The sequence below is a fragment of the Dipodomys ordii genome, unplaced genomic scaffold (genome assembly GCF_000151885.1).
Source record: "Dipodomys ordii isolate 6190 unplaced genomic scaffold, Dord_2.0 Scaffold155, whole genome shotgun sequence".
Classification (NCBI taxonomy): Eukaryota; Metazoa; Chordata; class Mammalia; order Rodentia; family Heteromyidae; genus Dipodomys; species Dipodomys ordii.
In genome coordinates, this window is record NW_012267371.1 from 938,716 (window position 1) to 954,658 (window position 15,943).

Genomic DNA, 15,943 nt, shown 5'->3' on the forward strand with positions numbered 1-15,943 from the left:
TGTGGCTTAAGTGGTAGAGTGCGAGCCTTGAGCTGAAGAGCTGAGGGACAGTGCCCAGGCCCAGAGTTCAAGCCCCATGACAAAGAAAGAAAGAAAGAAAGGAAGAAAGAAAGAAAGAGAAGGAAGAATGAAAGGGAGAAAAGAAAAGAAGCCAGGTGCAAATGGTTCACATCTGTAATCCTAGTTACTCAGGAGGCTGAGATGTGAGAATCGACGTTCAAAGCCAACCTGGGCAGGAAAGTTTATCTCCAATTAACCACCAGGAAACCAGAAGTGGCACTGTGGCTCAGAGTGGTACAGTACTAGCCTTGAGCAAAGGAGCTCAGGGACAGTTACCAGGCCCTGAGTTCAAGCCCCATGGTTGACCAAAAAAGACAGGAAGAAAGGAAAGAGAGAGAGAGAGAGAGGAAGAAAAGAAAAGAAAAAAGTCTGGCACTGGTGGCTCATGCCTGTAATTTTAGATACTCAAGAGGCTGAAATCTGAGGATCGTGGTTCAAAGTCAATTGGGGCCGGAAAATCCATGAGACTCTTATCTCCAATTAGCCACCAGAAAATTGGTGCTATGGCTCAAAGTGATGAGTGCTAGCCTTGAGGAAAAGAACTCAGGGACAGTGACCAGGCCCCAGTTCATACCCCATGACCAATGAGGGGGGGGAGGGAGGAAGAAAGGAAGGAAGGAAGGAAGGAAGGAAGGAAGGAAGAAAGGAAGGAAGGAAGGAAGGAAGGAAGGAAGGAAGGAAAGAGAAAAAACCCTACTGTTTGGACCTAACAGAATATGCACAATATAGTAGACAAAAAGGGGAAATGAGAGGGCACTGTCAGCACACTGAGGCTGACAGTGTCCCTTCCATCTCTGCTGCTGAAAGCCTTGACTTTGCTTTTGATCTGTGTGCCTCTCTCTCCAGTGTCGCTCTTCCCAGGGGCACCGCAGAGGTCCCTGCTGGTGTGTGGATCGGATGGGCCAGCCCTTACCAGCGTCTTCAGATGGTGATGGAAGCTTCCTCTGCCCCACTGGGAACAGTGGCTAAAGCTCAATAGGGAGCTGGCAGGGGCATGGCATCATCATCTCAAAAAACCCACCAGCCAGCTCTCTCATTATCTCCATCATCCTTGGGCCCTTATATATCTATTTATATAGATAAAGATTGATGTCATCAGCATGGGGTGTTAATAAAGCTGTTTGGGGATCTCTGGCCCATGTCTCTGTGTCACTTCTCCAAGTTCTAGAGCCCTGAGACCTTTGTCTAACACCATGGTAACATTTTTCTCTCCCTCATGGAAAGTCTTCAGTCTCTCCCTCTTCATCCAGAATGAAAGGGACAGTAGTCACTGGCACGGATCTCAAGCCCTCAGGCCTCATCCTGCTAGCCACCAGAAGTTGGGGCAGGGACTGGGAAGACTGAGATCAAGGCTTCACTCAGGCTGTGACCTTGTTTCCAACACTGATCTTTGGATTTAAGGGGAGAGGAAAGATTAATAATTAATCCCCAACAGGAACTTAGCAGAGGAACTCTCAAAGCACCCTGCCATCGCCGACTTCCTACCAAAAAGGGAAGGCAAGTGTTCTCTATTGGGCTCACATCTTTGTTCCTTGGGCCAGACCCTGAACTGTGAGATACTTTATTTGTGTTTACTTAATGAGAGAGAGACTTCACATACACACACACACACAAGCTCCATTTTTCTTACAAGCCTTTAAAAGATCAGATCACTTGCCTGAAATTACACAGCTAGTCAATGATGGAAAGAGATTTGCTGGCTCATACTGGTAATCCTATCTACAAAGCTAAGAACTGAGGATGGAGATTCAAAGCCAGCCCTGGCAGAAAAGTCCATGACACTCTTATCTTCAATTAACCAGCAAAAAGCCAGAAGTGGAGTTGCGGCTTAAACCTTGAGTGAATAAGCTAAGGAAGAGCATAAGGCTCTGCATTACACACACACACACACACACACACACACACACAAAGAGGTTTGCACTCGATTCTCCCCCATGTGATTATAGCTGGCACTCTTTTCAGTGCTGAGTGTGTGTTTGGACTCCTTTCTGCCAACCTGCTAACCCAAGTGGATGTTCACGGCCCTGATGCTCAGCCACATCACCACAAGCACCAGTAACTTAGCATGGCCCCATCTGGACATTACTGTGCTCAGTAATTACACACCATCACATCTTATGGTCTCCCAGGAGCTAAAAGCACCGATCCACCAAGATGTTTCTTACTCCTCCCTGAACTTCAGCCTGCAAGGGACAAGACTAGAAGGTGCCATGTTAGGTGATAAGCCTCAGAGAGGCAAATTCCTCCTCCCAGCCTAGTGCTTAGCCCTATGCCTAGGTCAGGCCAGTAGGCACAGAGCTGGGCATCAGGGTGGTGGCCAGGTGCTAAGGGTCTGTGGCTATCCCTGGTGACTGACAGAAAGCAGAGCTTAGGGCTGAGAAGCTCTGCTGTCTGATAACCTATCACATTCTAGAGGCCCCCACCCCTCCTCCAGAAAGGACTTTAGTCCCTGGAGTTGTCATCTGAGCCAAGTGGAACAAGAGCTCTGCTGCAGGCAGGCCAGGACATAGCAGCAGCCACCTGGTGCCCACTCCAGACTCACATCATGGAGCCAAGGGGGGCCCGTTTGCGGAACCGAGAAGGGCTGGGAAGGGAGCAACCTGCTGGAGAAGGTGAGCCGCCCTCTGGGAGTGTACAAAGCTTAGGCCAGGTTGGGTTCAATTGTTGAGAAGAGTCTTGCTGTCTAACTTCAGTCCTTGCTGCTGTTGTGGGAGGCCAAGGAAAGGTGGATACTGGCTTCTTCCCTACACCACCCAGCAAAGAGGTGGAGGAGCAAAGCAATATTCAGATTAGTGGCCTTGCCTTATCTTTCCAACCCTCTAATGGAGAAGGTGAATAAGTAGTTTCCTATTCTCCGGCAAAGTCATCTGGCTCCCTCTTGCTAGTGGCCTCCTAGTCCCCTGCAAAAATAACTTCCCCTTCTACTTACCCCATCCCTGATACTAGACATGGCCTGGTTGGGGGAAGGGAGGCTGCTGAGCTTACAGGAAGCATTTCCTAGACAGAGGACACCCTTGGGTCTGCAGAACAATTAACTCTTCCCCCTTGAGTATGCCCTTTGACCTCCTCCTCCTAGGAAACACTGAGACGCACAGAGCCCCAGATTTGGTGCAATGGACCCGACATATGGAGGTGAGGGACCTCAGAGGTCAGAGGTCAGGATGGACAGGTCCTGGGGTGGCAAGAGGCAGGGGAAAGAATTGGTTTGGTGATGATTTGTTCTTGAGTTCAAAGGCCAGGTTAAGGGTTAAGATGGAGGAATTTGAAACACATCTCCAATGGACAGGGACCAAAAGTCAGTCAGTATGAAATCTTCCTGTTAGTGTGGCTAGAGGTCAGAGGGTATAAGGGTCATAGGTGACCTGGCTAGAATGTAGAATTCTGGAATTCTGACACTTTTTTTTTGTGACAGTACTGGGGCTTGAACTTACTTGGCTTTTTCAATAAAAGCTGGTTCTCTCTCTCTTTTTTTTGGAGGGGGGTCCAGTCGTGGGGCTTGAACTCTGGGCCTGGGTGCTGTCCCTCAGCTCTTCAGCTCAAGGCTAGCGCTCTGCCACTTGAGCCATAGCGCCACTTCTGGCTTTTTTCTTTTTTGCTTATGTGGTGCTGAGGAATCGAACCCAGGGCCTCAGGCATGCAAGGCAAGTGCTCTACCACTGAGCCATCTTCCCAGCCCCTAAAAGCTGGTTCTCTAGCACTTGAACCACACCTCCAGTTCTGGCTTTTTGCTGGTTAACTGGGGAGAAGTGTCAGATTTGTCTGCCCACAATGGCTTTCAATAGAGATTCTCAGATCTCAGCCTCCTAAGTAGCTAGAATTATATGTGTAAGCCAGCACCCAGCTTACTTTTGTTTTTTAATATGGAGTCTCATTGTGTTGCTCATGCTTGGTTCCAACTCACAATCATCCAGACTCAACCTTTCAAGTAGCTGGGATTACAGGTGTGTATTATCACATCTGACTTCTGCTATCATTTTGTTGTTGTTGGTGGTGGTCATGGGGCTTGAACTCTGGGCTTGAGCACTGTCCTTCAGCTTTCCAGCTCAAGGCCAGTGCTTTACCACTTGAGCCAAGTGCCACTTCTGGTTTTCTGGTGGTTTATTGGAGATAAGAGTCTCACAGACTTTCCTGCCCGGGGCTGGCTTTGAACCGTGATTCTCAGATCTCAGCCTCCTGAGTAGCTAGGATTACAAGCGTGAGCCACTGGTGCCAAGCCTGCTTCTTGATTCTTCCTGATGCTATTGGAAGCCCCAATCGATGGCTTGGGAAGCCCTGGGCAGGGCCATGGTTTCTCTCCCCCCTTCCCCTCCCCTTCTTTCTCTCAGTCCTGGGGCTTGAACTCAGAGCCTTGATGCTGCCCCTGAGCTCTTTTGCTCAAGGCTAACACCCTACCACTTGAGCCACACCTCAGCTTTCCACTTTTGGGGGTAGTTTAATTGGGGATAAAAGTCTCACAGATTTTCCTGCCCAGATCTCAGCCTCTCAAATAGCTAGGGTTACAGGCATGAGCCACTAGCATCCAACAGTTCAGTAGATGTTTGATGAATGAAAGGACAGTAGGATAGATGAAGGGACAGTGGACTCTCTTCTGTCTTTGTCCTGTAGGCTGTGAAGACTCAATTGCTGGAGCAAGCACAGGAACAGCTGGTGGAGCTGATGGATCGGGCCATGTGGGAGGCTGTGAAATCCTACCCACAAGAAGACAAAGCTCTGCCTTCCACTCCCCCAGCTTCCTCGAGCAAGTGAGTCTGAGGATCCAGAAAGCTGAGGGATAAATGCATGGCACTCTTCTGCTGTAAGATCATGAGCCATAAACATGTTCCTTTGCCAGCCTTGGCATGACCCCAACTTCAGCCTCCTCTTTTCTCTCTTTATTATGTGGTCCTCCTGGCATTGATCTCTACTTTCTGGGCCTGATCCTGACTTTTCTCTGCTCTTGCCATGGCTCTCAAGTTATTGACCTTCTACCTGGTCTTGCTCTCTTCCCCCTGGTCTTTCTCTTCTGGACCTTGACTCGGTGAACAACTGCCTCAATTCAGGACGCGTGAGTCATCCTTTGGAAAACGAAAAGTTTTCATCATACGCAAGTCTCTGCTTGAGTAAGTCAGGGGTGAGGACAAGAATGGGAGGAAGAAAAGGCTTTGGCTGAAGGTCTAGGACACCTCAGGCCCAGGTTCTAGGTGGCTTGTGGGAGGATGTGGAGTAGGCTTTGCCCTGGGTGTAGCTGTAGAAGATAAGCCACCAGAGGGAGAAGCTCAGCCACAGTGCAGCCCTTAGCTAGGAGTGCTGAATTGGCAGGCCCCGTGCCCTCATAGACAGTGCTGAGCTGGGGCACAGGCCCCTGCAGACCTCCCACCCTGATGCTCGGCCCCTTCCCTCCAGTGAGCTGATGGAGGTGCAACACTTCCGTACCATCTATCACATGTTCATCGCCGGCCTGTGTGTCTTCATCATCAGCTCTTTGGCCATCGACATCATTGACGAGGGAAGGTAGGCCCCTTCTGCCCGAGACAGGCACCCAACTCAGATCACATTCTTTGGCTTTCAGTGTTCCATCGGCCTGTGATTCTTTGATTATTGGATACTCATTAAACATGGCTTCTAATGGCCTTTCCACCTAAAATTCTCTTGGCTGAGATCTGAGGATCGAGGTTTGGAGCCAGCCTGGGCAGGAAAGTCAGAGACTCTTATTTCCAATTAGTCAACAAAAAGCCAGAAGTGGAGCTGTGGCTCAAGTGGTAGGGCGCTAGCCATGAGTAGAAACAGTTAAGAGTCAGTGCCTAGGTCCTGAGTTTAAGCCCTGGGCAGGCTTAATAAGTAAATAAATTTTTTAAAAAGGTAATTTAAAGTGCAACCACCTCTATGGCCAGATCCCAATGGGCAAGATCCTGCACTAGAAGTCCTGGGTAACAGAGGCAAGTCTTGGACACCTGCCATGATGGGGCTTTCCAAGAGTTCTCACTGAAAAGGAAGGGGTTACACTTTTGTCTACTCTTTCCTTCCCTCCACTCCAAGGCTGGGACTAGAGTTGGACCTACTGATCTTCAGCTTTGGACAGCTACCCTTGGCGCTGATAACATGGGTCCCCATGTTCCTGTCTACTTTGCTGATACCCTACCAGGCTCTGCGCCTATGGGCCAGGCCTGCAGCTGGTGGAATCTGGATGCTGGGTGCAGGCCTGGGCTGTGTGCTTCTGGCTGCCCATGTAGCACTACTCTGCCTCCTCCCAGTCCATGTGGCTGTGGAGTGCCAGCTGCCCCCTGCCTCCCGCAGTGTGCTCGTCTTTGAGCAGGTAAGCTCAGGCAGAACTTCAGGGTTGGGAGATAGAGTTTTGTTTTTGTTTCTGTTTTTTTGACTTGGTCAGAGATAGTGGGATCTACTTTAAAATTTGGGGGAAACTGGGTACTAGTGGCTCACATCTGTAATCCTAGCTACTAAGAGGCTGAAATCTGAGGATGGTGGCTAAAAACTGGACAGGTAAAAAAGTCTATGAGAGGGCTAGGAAGGTGGCTCAGTGGTAGAGTGCTTGCCTTGCATGCATGAGGCCCTGGGTTTGATTCCTCAGCACCACATAAGCAGAAAAGCCAGAAGTGGCACTGTGGCTCAAGTGGTAGAGCGCTCGCCTTGAGCTGAAGAGCTGAGGGACAGCGCCCAGGCCCAGAGTTCAAGCCCAGGACTGGCAAAAAGTCTATGAGATTCTTATTTCCAATTGTCCAGCAAAAAATCAGAAGTGGAGATGTGGTTCAAGTAGTAGAGTGCCAGCCTTGAGTGAAAAGACTAAGAGACAGCACCTAGGTCCTGAATTCAATCCCCAGTACTGGGACCAAAACACACACATACACACACACACACACACACAAAATACATATTTGGGGGAAGCTGGGTGTTGTTGAGTCACACCTATAATCCTAGCTACTCAGGAGACTGAGATCAGAGGATCATGGTTCAAGTCAGCCCAGGCAGAAAAGGCTATGAGATTTATTTTTGTTTTTATTTTATTGTGTCAGTTGTGGGGTTTGACCTCTGGGCCTAGGTGCTGTCCCTGTGCTCTTCAGCTCAAGGCCAGTGCTCTACCACTTGTGCCACAGCACCCCTTCTGGTTTTCTGGTGGTTTATTGGAGATAAGAATCTCACAGACTTTCTTGCCTGGGCTGGCTTTGAACCGTGATCCTCAGATCTCAGCCTCTTGAGTAGTTAGGATTACAGGCGTGAGCCACCGGTGCCCAGCTTGCTATGAGACTTTTTTTATTTTTATTTTTTGTCAGTAGTAAGGCTTGAACTCTGGGCCTGGATGCTGTCCCTCAGCTCTTTAGCTCAAGGCTAGCACTCTACTACTTGAGCTATAGCACCACTTCCGGTTTCCTGGTGGTTTATTGGAGATAAGAGTTCCACAGACTTTCCTGCCCGGCTGGCTTTGAACCTCGATCCTCAGATCTCAGCCTCCTGAGTAGCTAGGATTACAGGCATGAGCCACAGGCACCCGGCATATGAGACTCTTATCTACAATTAACCACCAGAAAAACCAGAAGTGGTGCTCTGGCTCAAAGTGGTAGAGCACTAGCATTGAGCAAAAAAGCTTAGGAATAGCATCCAGGCCTTGAGTTCAAGCCTCATAACCAATGAAAAAAATTTAAATAAATAAAAATAGAGGAACATATCTGATCTGGGGAAAATAAGTGAAAAGAAAAGGGGCCCTGCTATGCAATCTGACTCTACAGGGTAACAGGAGGTTGGTGGGATTAACACACACACACACACACACACACACACACACACACACACACTGCCTTTGGCTTCGCATGCCCCTCTACCCTTTTACCCAGCAGCAGTCTGTGAGGCGCTACAAAGCAATCGAAAGTACAGTGTGCTTGCTTCTCCACATAAAGGAGAGCACAGAGTTTAGGTGATTGGCTCAGAGCCACACTGCAACTTGGCCGCCCTTACATTCCATCTCAGGTGAGGTTCCTGATGAAAAGCTACTCCTTCCTGAGAGAGGTTGTGCCCGGGATCCTTTGTACAAGAGGAGGTAAGACCTTCCACTCGGCCCTCTGCATTCCCAGGCCTCAGTCCTCCAGCTGTGTTCTGAGAACTCAGTCATTAGGATTGTCAGGCCCCGCTTCTGAGAGACTGCACTCAGTTATCCAGGATTTCTGTTCCCAATGCCAACCTGAAAAGACCCAGGGATGAGAACCTTATATTAAGAAGTCAGGATAAGCTGGGTACCAGTGGCTCACACCTGTCAACCTAGCTACTCAGGAAGCTGAGATCTGAGGATTGTAGTTCAAACCCAGGCAGGAAAATCAGTGAAACTCTTATTTCCAATTAACCAACAGAAACAAGAAGTGGGGCTGTGGCTCAAAGTGGTACAGTGCTAGGTTTCAGTGAAAATGCTCAGGGACAGTGCCCAGGGCCTGAGTACAAACCCTACACACACACACACACACACACACACACACACACACACACACACACACAGGAAAGGAAAGGAAAGGAAAGGAAAGGAAAGGAGGAGAAGGAGAAGGAAAGTCATGGAACTTGTTTTTGCCCAATGAAGCGCTGGGCACAGCAGACCCCACTTTTTCAGCTTACTACCTCCCACCTCATTCAGACCCTGGATCTAGACCCTCCTCCATCTACCTCTGTCCTACCCATCTCTCCATTCACCAATCCACTACCTTCCCAAGCTGCCACTCACCACTGTCTCTGCCCTCCATTGTTTTTTTTTTTCCTCCCCAGGTAAGGGCACGGGGGTCCCCCGTTTCTCCAGCTACCTCTACTTCCTCTTTTGCCCCACCCTCATCTACAGAGAGACTTACCCCAGGTAAGACTGTGCAGCTCCTCCTCAAATGCCCAATGCTCTGGGCAGCTTCCTCCAAACCCCTGTACGTGCCACTGCTCAGTAAGCATCTCACAATAAACACCAGAAATAAGTAGAAAGGGCTGGTGCTGGTGGCTCACTCCTGCAATCCTAGATGCTCAGAGGTCTGAGGATCATGTTTGAAGCCAGCCTAGGCAGGAAAGTCCATGAAACTCTTACTTCCTATTAACCAGCAAAAAGCAGAAGTGGAACTCTGGCTCCAGTGGTAGAGTTCCAGCCTTGAGTAAAAAAGCCAAGTGAGGGAGTAGCACTGTGACACAAAATGGTTAAGCACTAGCCTTAAGAGAAAAAGTTCAGGGACTATTTAGTCCCTGAATTCAAGCCCCCCAAATGACTAAATATATAAATAGCCAAGCGATAGCTCAACAGGAGATGTATACACACAATAACAACAACAACAACAACAACTAAATAGGCTACCTTTTCCTTGCTTAGCCCATTATACACTAATGCGGATCAATTGTCCTGATGTGTCCAGTTCTGTCACAACTTTAGTACTGAGAATCTTACATATCCCAGAAAACTAGCAATGATTGGTCATCTTAGATGACAGGCTAAAAATTCACTTTCTGGGGGTGGGGAGGTGGTGGCTCAGTGGTAGAGTGCTTGCTTTGCATGCATGAGGCCCTGGGTTCAATTCCTCAGCACCACATAAGCAGAAAAAGCTGGAAGTGGTGCTGTAGCTCAAGCAGTAGATCACTAGCCTTAGCTGAAGAGCTGAGGGGCAGCACCCAGGCCCAGAGTTCAGGCCTCACAACCAACAACAACAGAAAAACAAAACAAAACAAAAAAACCTTTCTGTGTTTGCTATGGAATGTCCAAAATGTTCTAGAGATGATTGGGGCAGTGGTTCAGGTGGTAGAGTGCTTGCCTAACAAACACAAGGCTCTGAGTTCCAAATCCCAGTCCTGCCAAAACATTCTAGACCCCCTACCTCCCTAGCTAATCTACCCAGGCCTGAGCAGGAAATGACATAAAGGAATGATAATCACATCCCTGTTGCTGCTGCAGGACACCCAACATCAGGTGGAGTTATGTGGCCAAGAACTTCGCTCAGGTTAGAAGACAGGGTACAGGGTGGGCAGCTGTGACCTATGGTGTGGCTGGGGCATTCCTGGGAATGTAATGGGGAGGCCTGGGGTGGAGGCAGAGGCTGAGGCTGAGTCAATTCTGAATCGAGAGCCAGCTACCAGTGTCCCTCTTGAAGTTACCTGTCCTCTGCTTCGCCTGCAGACTCTGGGCTGTTTGCTCTATGCTTGTTTCATCCTGGGCCGTCTCTGTGTCCCTGTCTTTGCCAACATGAGCAAGGAACCCTTCAGCACCCGTGCCCTGGTGCTCTCCATCCTGCATGCCATGGTGCCAGGTAAGTTCTCCAAGGAGGTAGAAGATTGAGATAAACAGATAGATGACGTGTGTGTGTGTGTGTGTGTGTGTGTGTGTGTGTGTGTGTTAGTACGGACGAAGTACCTAGGACCTAGGTTTTATTTATTTATTTTTTGCTTAAGGCTGGCCCCTTCTAGTTGATTTTGGGGGTTTTATTTGCTAGTTAATTAAACATAGAGAGTCTTTCAGACTTTCTTGCACCTGCTGGCTTCGAACCACAATCTTCAGCTCTCAGACACCTGAGTAAGTAGGATTATAGACATGGCCACCAGTGCTTAGTTGCCTGGTACTTCTTGGTTCCAGCAGTCCTTCCAATTCAGCCTCCTGAGTAGAATTACCTCCTCACCCAGCTAAGCCACCTCCTCCTCCTCCCCCTCCCCTTTCTCCTCCTCCTCCTTCTTTTTGCCAGTCCTCAAGCTTGAACTCTAGGCCTGGGCATTGTCCCTGAGCTTTTGTGCTCAAAGCCAGAACTCTACTGCTACATGCTTGTCTTTTTTTTTTTCTTCTCTTTTTGATAATTTAGTGAAAAGTCTCACAGACTTTCCTGCCAGAGCTGGTTTTCTAACCACTACCTTCAGATCTCAGCCTCCTGAGCAGCTAGGATTATAGGCATGAGCCACCAAAACCAAGCTAAGCCTTCTTTTTATAGCCATTAATGAACCTGATCCCTCTGTACTCCCAGTGACATCAAATGGCCATATGCTTAAGTACTATTACACTGACCCTGGGTCAGGGTGATTACACCTATAATCCCAGTACAGTAAGGCTGGTGAATTGAGAGTTCTAAGCCAGTCTGGGCTACATAGCAAAACCCTGCCTCAAAAAGCAAAACAAGCTGGTAGGCCTCTAATTCTAACTACTCAGGAAGCTGATATCTGAGGCTCAGTGTTTGAAGCCAACACAGGCAAGAAAGACTGGGAGAATTTAATCTCTAATTAGCCACAAGAAGCCAACAGTGGCTCTGTTGCTCAAGGGGTAGAGATCTAGCCATGAGCACAAAAGCTGAGGGACAGTGCCCAGGCCCTGAGTTCAAGCCCCAGGACCAGCAAAACAAACAAAAACCCTACCAAAAACATTTAGTCTTAAGTCATGGTTGATGTGTGTGTGTGTGTGTGTGTGTGTGTGTGTACATGTGCAATTCACTCCGTGAACTCCCAAAGGTTAGTAAACTTGTGACTTATCTCAGTATCCCCAATGCTGGTTCAGAGTTGATGCCAAGTAAAGGCTCATAAGCAAGTGGATGAATTAACAAATGCATGAGAATATGAATGATGAATGAATGCTTGTTAAGAGTTAGGGCCTTGGTTGTTGGACAGGACCTGAGGTCAGGACCCTGCCCAGCCTCCACATGGGTGTGTCTGACCTGCAGCTTTTTCCCACCAGGCATTTTCATGCTGCTGCTCATATTCTTCGCTTTTCTGCACTGCTGGCTCAATGCCTTCGCAGAGATGTTGCGGTTTGGAGACAGAATGTTCTACCGGGTACCACTTGGACCAAGGCTAATTAGGAGCTGGAGACAGGAAGAGTTGAGGGAGGGACCATGGGGGAGATGGTGACTGTGTTAGTTGTCACCTAGCTGTGCTGTCCATCTCCACAATGAGAAATGTGGGCCTCTAATTGTGGGGATGTTGCTGACCAGCCAGGACTCACTGCTTTTGTGTGGATGGCACTTTACCATCTTCTCCTGAAGGTGTGGATAGGCAGAAGGGCAACCACTTTCCCATAGAGAGACCTAAGAGGATGCTGTTCTTTCTGTTTGGCTGGGAATAGTCCTCTGGGAAAGCAAATGGTAGATTGTAGGCCAGGAAGCAGCAAGAGAAACTGGAGCCTGGGACACTTACCGCCTTCCCCTGCCTGACTCCACTCTCCCGTCACAGGACTGGTGGAACTCGACATCCTTCTCCAACTACTACCGCACGTGGAATGTGGTGGTCCATGACTGGCTGTACAGCTACATCTATCAGGATGGGCTCTGGGTAGGGGCCTCTTCTGCTCCCACAGTTAATGGAGGCTTTCCAAAACACATTTTCCTTTTTTCCCTTTGTCTAGCCACCTTGACCAGACCTAAGGCCCCTGTTAACTTAATTTATCTTTGGCTGGCAAGTCCTCCTTACAATCTAACGTCCTTCTTTTTCTTTTCTTTTTTTTTTTGGTCAATCTTGGGGCTTGAACTCAGGGCCTGGGCACTGTCCCTGAGCTTCTTTTGCTCAAGGCTAGCACTCTATCACTTGAACCATAGTGCCACTTTCGGCTTTTTCTGTTTATGTAGTACTGAGTAATCAAACCCAGGGCTTCATGCATGCTAGGCAAGCACTCTACCACTAAGCCACATTCCCAGTTTTTTTTTTATCCTTAATTTTGGCCTTTGAAGGAGCACACGTATATACCAATTTTCAGTCATCTAGAATTTTCACATGCAAGCTGATTACCAGTGGCTCATGCCTATAATCCTAGCAACTCAGGAGGCTGAGATCTGAGGATAGAGATTCAAAGCCAGCCTGGGCAGGAAAGTTTGTGACTTTTATCTCCAATTAACCACACACAAAAAGCTGGTACCAGTGGCTCATACCTGTAAAATCCTACTCAGGAGGCTGAGATCTGAGGATTGCAATTTGAAGCCATCCAGGGCAGAAAAGTCCATGAGACTCTTATCTCTAAATATCTCCCCAAAATGTGGGAAGTGGAGCTGTGGCTAAAGTAACAGAATGCTAGCCTTCAGCATAAAAGCTCAGGGACAGTGCCCCAGGCCCTGAGTTCAAGCTCCAAGACCAGGACAAAAAATAAAGAAAAAAGCTAGAAGTGGACCTGTGGTTCAAGTGGTAGAAGATCTTTGAGTGAAAAAGCTAAGGTATAGCCGAACGCTGGTGGCTCACGCCTGTAATCCTAGCTACTCAGGAGACTGAGATCTGAGGATCGCAGTGCAAAGCCAGCCCGGGCAGGAAAGACCGTGAGACTCATATCTCCAATAAACCACCAGAAAACCGGAAGTGGCGCTGTAGCTCAAATGGTAGAGCACTCACCTTGAGCTGAAGAGCTGAGGGACAGTGCCCAGGCCCAGAGTTCAAGCCCCATGACGGACAAAAAAAAAAAAAAAAAAAGCTAAGGTATAGCCCCCAGGCCCTGAGTTCAAGCCCCAATATTAGCAAATACACACAGAGCTTTCACATATATTTAATCATCCCTGTAACCTTCAGAATTAAGGATTATCAACTGGAGGTGTGGCTCAAGTACTTGAGCAGCCATAAGTGAAAAAGCCAAGCAAGAGCATGAAACTCTAAATTTAAGTCCAGTACGTCAACGTAAGAAAAAAATGAAAAATATATTCTTGCTTTTAAATTATTACTAAGGCCCAATGGTCTAATACAGTGTTCTTAAATAAGATCAGTGTTGACAATTCTGACTCTAGACCCCACGATTTCCTTTTGTTGTTGTTTTGCCAGTCCTGAGGCTTGAACTCAGAGCCTGGGCACTGTCCCTGAGCTTCTTTTGTTCAAGGCTAGCACTCTACAGCTTGAACCACAGCATCGCTTCCAACTTTTTCTGTTTATGTGGTGCTGAGAAATCGAACCCAGGGCTTCATGCCTGCTAGGCAAGCATTCTACCACTAATCCACATTCTCAGCCCATGATTTCCTTTATATCACATCCCTTCCTGGTGAGGAGGGGGCTCTATTTTTATTTTTATTTTTTTTGGTGCCAGTCCTAGGGCTTAAACTCAGGGCCTGAGCACCGTCCTTGAACTTTGTTGCTCAAGGCTAGAACTCTACCACTTGAGTCATAGCTCCATTTTCAACCTTTTGGTGATTCATTGGAAATGAGGATCTTATGGACTTTCCTGCCCAGGCTGGCTTCAAACTTTGATCCTCAGATCTCAGCCTCTTAAGTAGCTAAGATTATAGGCATGAGCCACTGGTACTCAGCCAAGGAGGGGGCTCTTTGTGGAGGGGCTTGGGATGACTCACCCCTTCCTTCTCAACCTCCCTCCCCCCACTTGCCTTGCCAGCTCCTTGGTGGCCGGGCCCGAGGGACAGCCATGCTGGGCACGTTCCTGATCTCTGCCATGGTACATGAGTACATCTTCTGCTTCGTCCTGGGATTCTTCTACCCGGTCATGCTGATGCTCTTTCTTGGCTTTGGGGGTGAGCTTAGCATATGTTGCTGGAGGGGAGCCATCCAGAGGAGTCCTAGATCCTGCTCCTAGGCACCCCAGGAGGCCAAGGGAGCTGCTGTGCTCAAGGTTATAATGGGGAGGACTTGGCACCAGAGAGGGGGCAGCATGGGGAGGGGCAGGAGGTACTTAGTGGACATAGGGGAAGGTTTCTGATTGTAAAGGAACCTTTGAACAAGGAATGTAAAAGGACAAGGGGGAAACTGGGGTGCTAATGGGAACTGGAATACTGAGGGGTACGCTGAGGAGTCCTTAGTCACTGGAGACCTCCTTTCCACAGCTGGGTTCAAGGTTTACTCAGGAGGGCCATCAGTCCTGCTCCAATCCCCATCCCTTCCCAATACTCAGGGATGGGAGGGAAGGGAGGGAGACAAGACACTGGGATCTGAAGCTAAAGCAGTAACTTTCCAGGGCTGCTGAACTTCGCCATGAATGACCGGAACACAGGCCCAGCGTGGAATGTCCTGATGTGGACCTTGCTCTTCCTGGGCCAAGGCCTCCAAGTCAGCCTGTACTGCCAGGAGTGGTATGCACAGCGCCACTGCCCCCTGTCCCAGGTAAAGGAACAGAACCAGGGGCTGGCTTGGGGTGAGGGACTATGCTCTGCTCCCCACCCTCCTTCCCACTATTCCTTCAAGATCCATCCTTCTCTGGTACAGACGACATTCTGGGGACTGGTGACACCTCGATCTTGGTCCTGCCACCCCTAGAAGTCAGGACATCTGTACTGCTGAGATCGTCAACTCCTCTCCATTTGCAAAGCCTGGGACCTGAGACCCTTGCTGTGGTTGCATGCCCACAGCTGCACACAGCCACCCACCAGAGACTTCAGGCACCTAACCTGGGTCTATGCTCTGTGAGCAGCTGAGCACAGGAGACTCATGAGCCCCTTTCTCCATGGATTTGGCACAGGTTACTCCCCCACCCCATGGCTGTCCACACTTGGGGAGATTTGGGGGATCTTACAGATTCAGTGAGTATGGGTAGGGGAGCATGGACTCAGAAAACCCAGGGTTACCAAGACTTGAGAAGGAATTGGTTTTTGACTCTCTACTCTCAACAATAAAGTCGTGGTCTTCCTTTTTATTCATTCATAGTATTTCCTCATTTGTTTTTCATTGTTTGAAGCCACTTTGTGACAAGCGCTGCTGATGAGCTGTGGTCTATATGCCCAGGCAAGATGTCGGTAGTTGGAGAGGCTATGAATCCAGGTGGGATCCTGCCTTGTCCACCTGGCCTTTCTATGCCCTCTCCTTCAAGCTTGACCTTAACTCCTTTTACCTCTACTCTTTCTCCAGCTCATGTCCACATCCTGTTAATTCTGCTTCTTAAGAAGCCTCTACTAGGGCTGGGAAGGTGGCTCAGTGGTAGAGTGCTTGCCTTGTATGCATGAGGCCCTGGCTTCGATTCCCCAGCACCACATAAGCAAAAAGAAAAAAGCCGGAAGTGGCGCTG

General features: G+C 48.8%; 2 protein-coding genes across 2 annotated transcripts in view; both read left to right on the forward strand.

Annotated features, from left to right (window-relative positions):
• The window catches only part of Igfbp6 (insulin-like growth factor binding protein 6), a 6,611-nt gene extending 5,416 nt beyond the window's left edge, over positions 1-1,195 (forward strand). The window contains exon 4 of the mRNA XM_013032471.1: positions 907-1,195. Within this exon, the coding sequence (XP_012887925.1) occupies positions 907-1,029 (123 nt within the window). The 3' untranslated portion in view covers positions 1,030-1,195. The remainder of the gene's footprint in view (positions 1-906) is intronic.
• A 1,410-nt stretch (positions 1,196-2,605) lies between these two features.
• Soat2 (sterol O-acyltransferase 2) lies at positions 2,606-15,198 on the forward strand. Its single transcript, XM_013032472.1, has 15 exons — positions 2,606-2,672; positions 3,137-3,192; positions 4,666-4,802; positions 5,100-5,159; positions 5,443-5,550; positions 6,076-6,352; positions 8,017-8,086; positions 8,797-8,881; positions 9,950-9,995; positions 10,172-10,301; positions 11,705-11,802; positions 12,199-12,297; positions 14,324-14,459; positions 14,900-15,045; positions 15,148-15,198. The coding sequence occupies exons 1-15, from the start codon at positions 2,606-2,608 to the stop codon at positions 15,196-15,198; spliced, it is 1,566 nt and encodes a 521-aa protein (XP_012887926.1).
• Positions 15,199-15,943: the final 745 nt, after the last annotated feature.

Coding starts and splice junctions, on each gene's coding strand:
- Soat2 (XM_013032472.1), top strand. CDS start 2,606: ATGGAGCCAAGGGGGGCCCGTTTGCGGAACCGAGAAGGGCTGGGAAGG. Junction 5,160..5,442: donor ATACGCAAGTCTCTGCTTGA/GTAAGTCAGGGG, acceptor CCTTCCCTCCAG/TGAGCTGATGGAGGTGCAAC. Junction 6,353..8,016: donor GTGTGCTCGTCTTTGAGCAG/GTAAGCTCAGGC, acceptor ATTCCATCTCAG/GTGAGGTTCCTGATGAAAAG.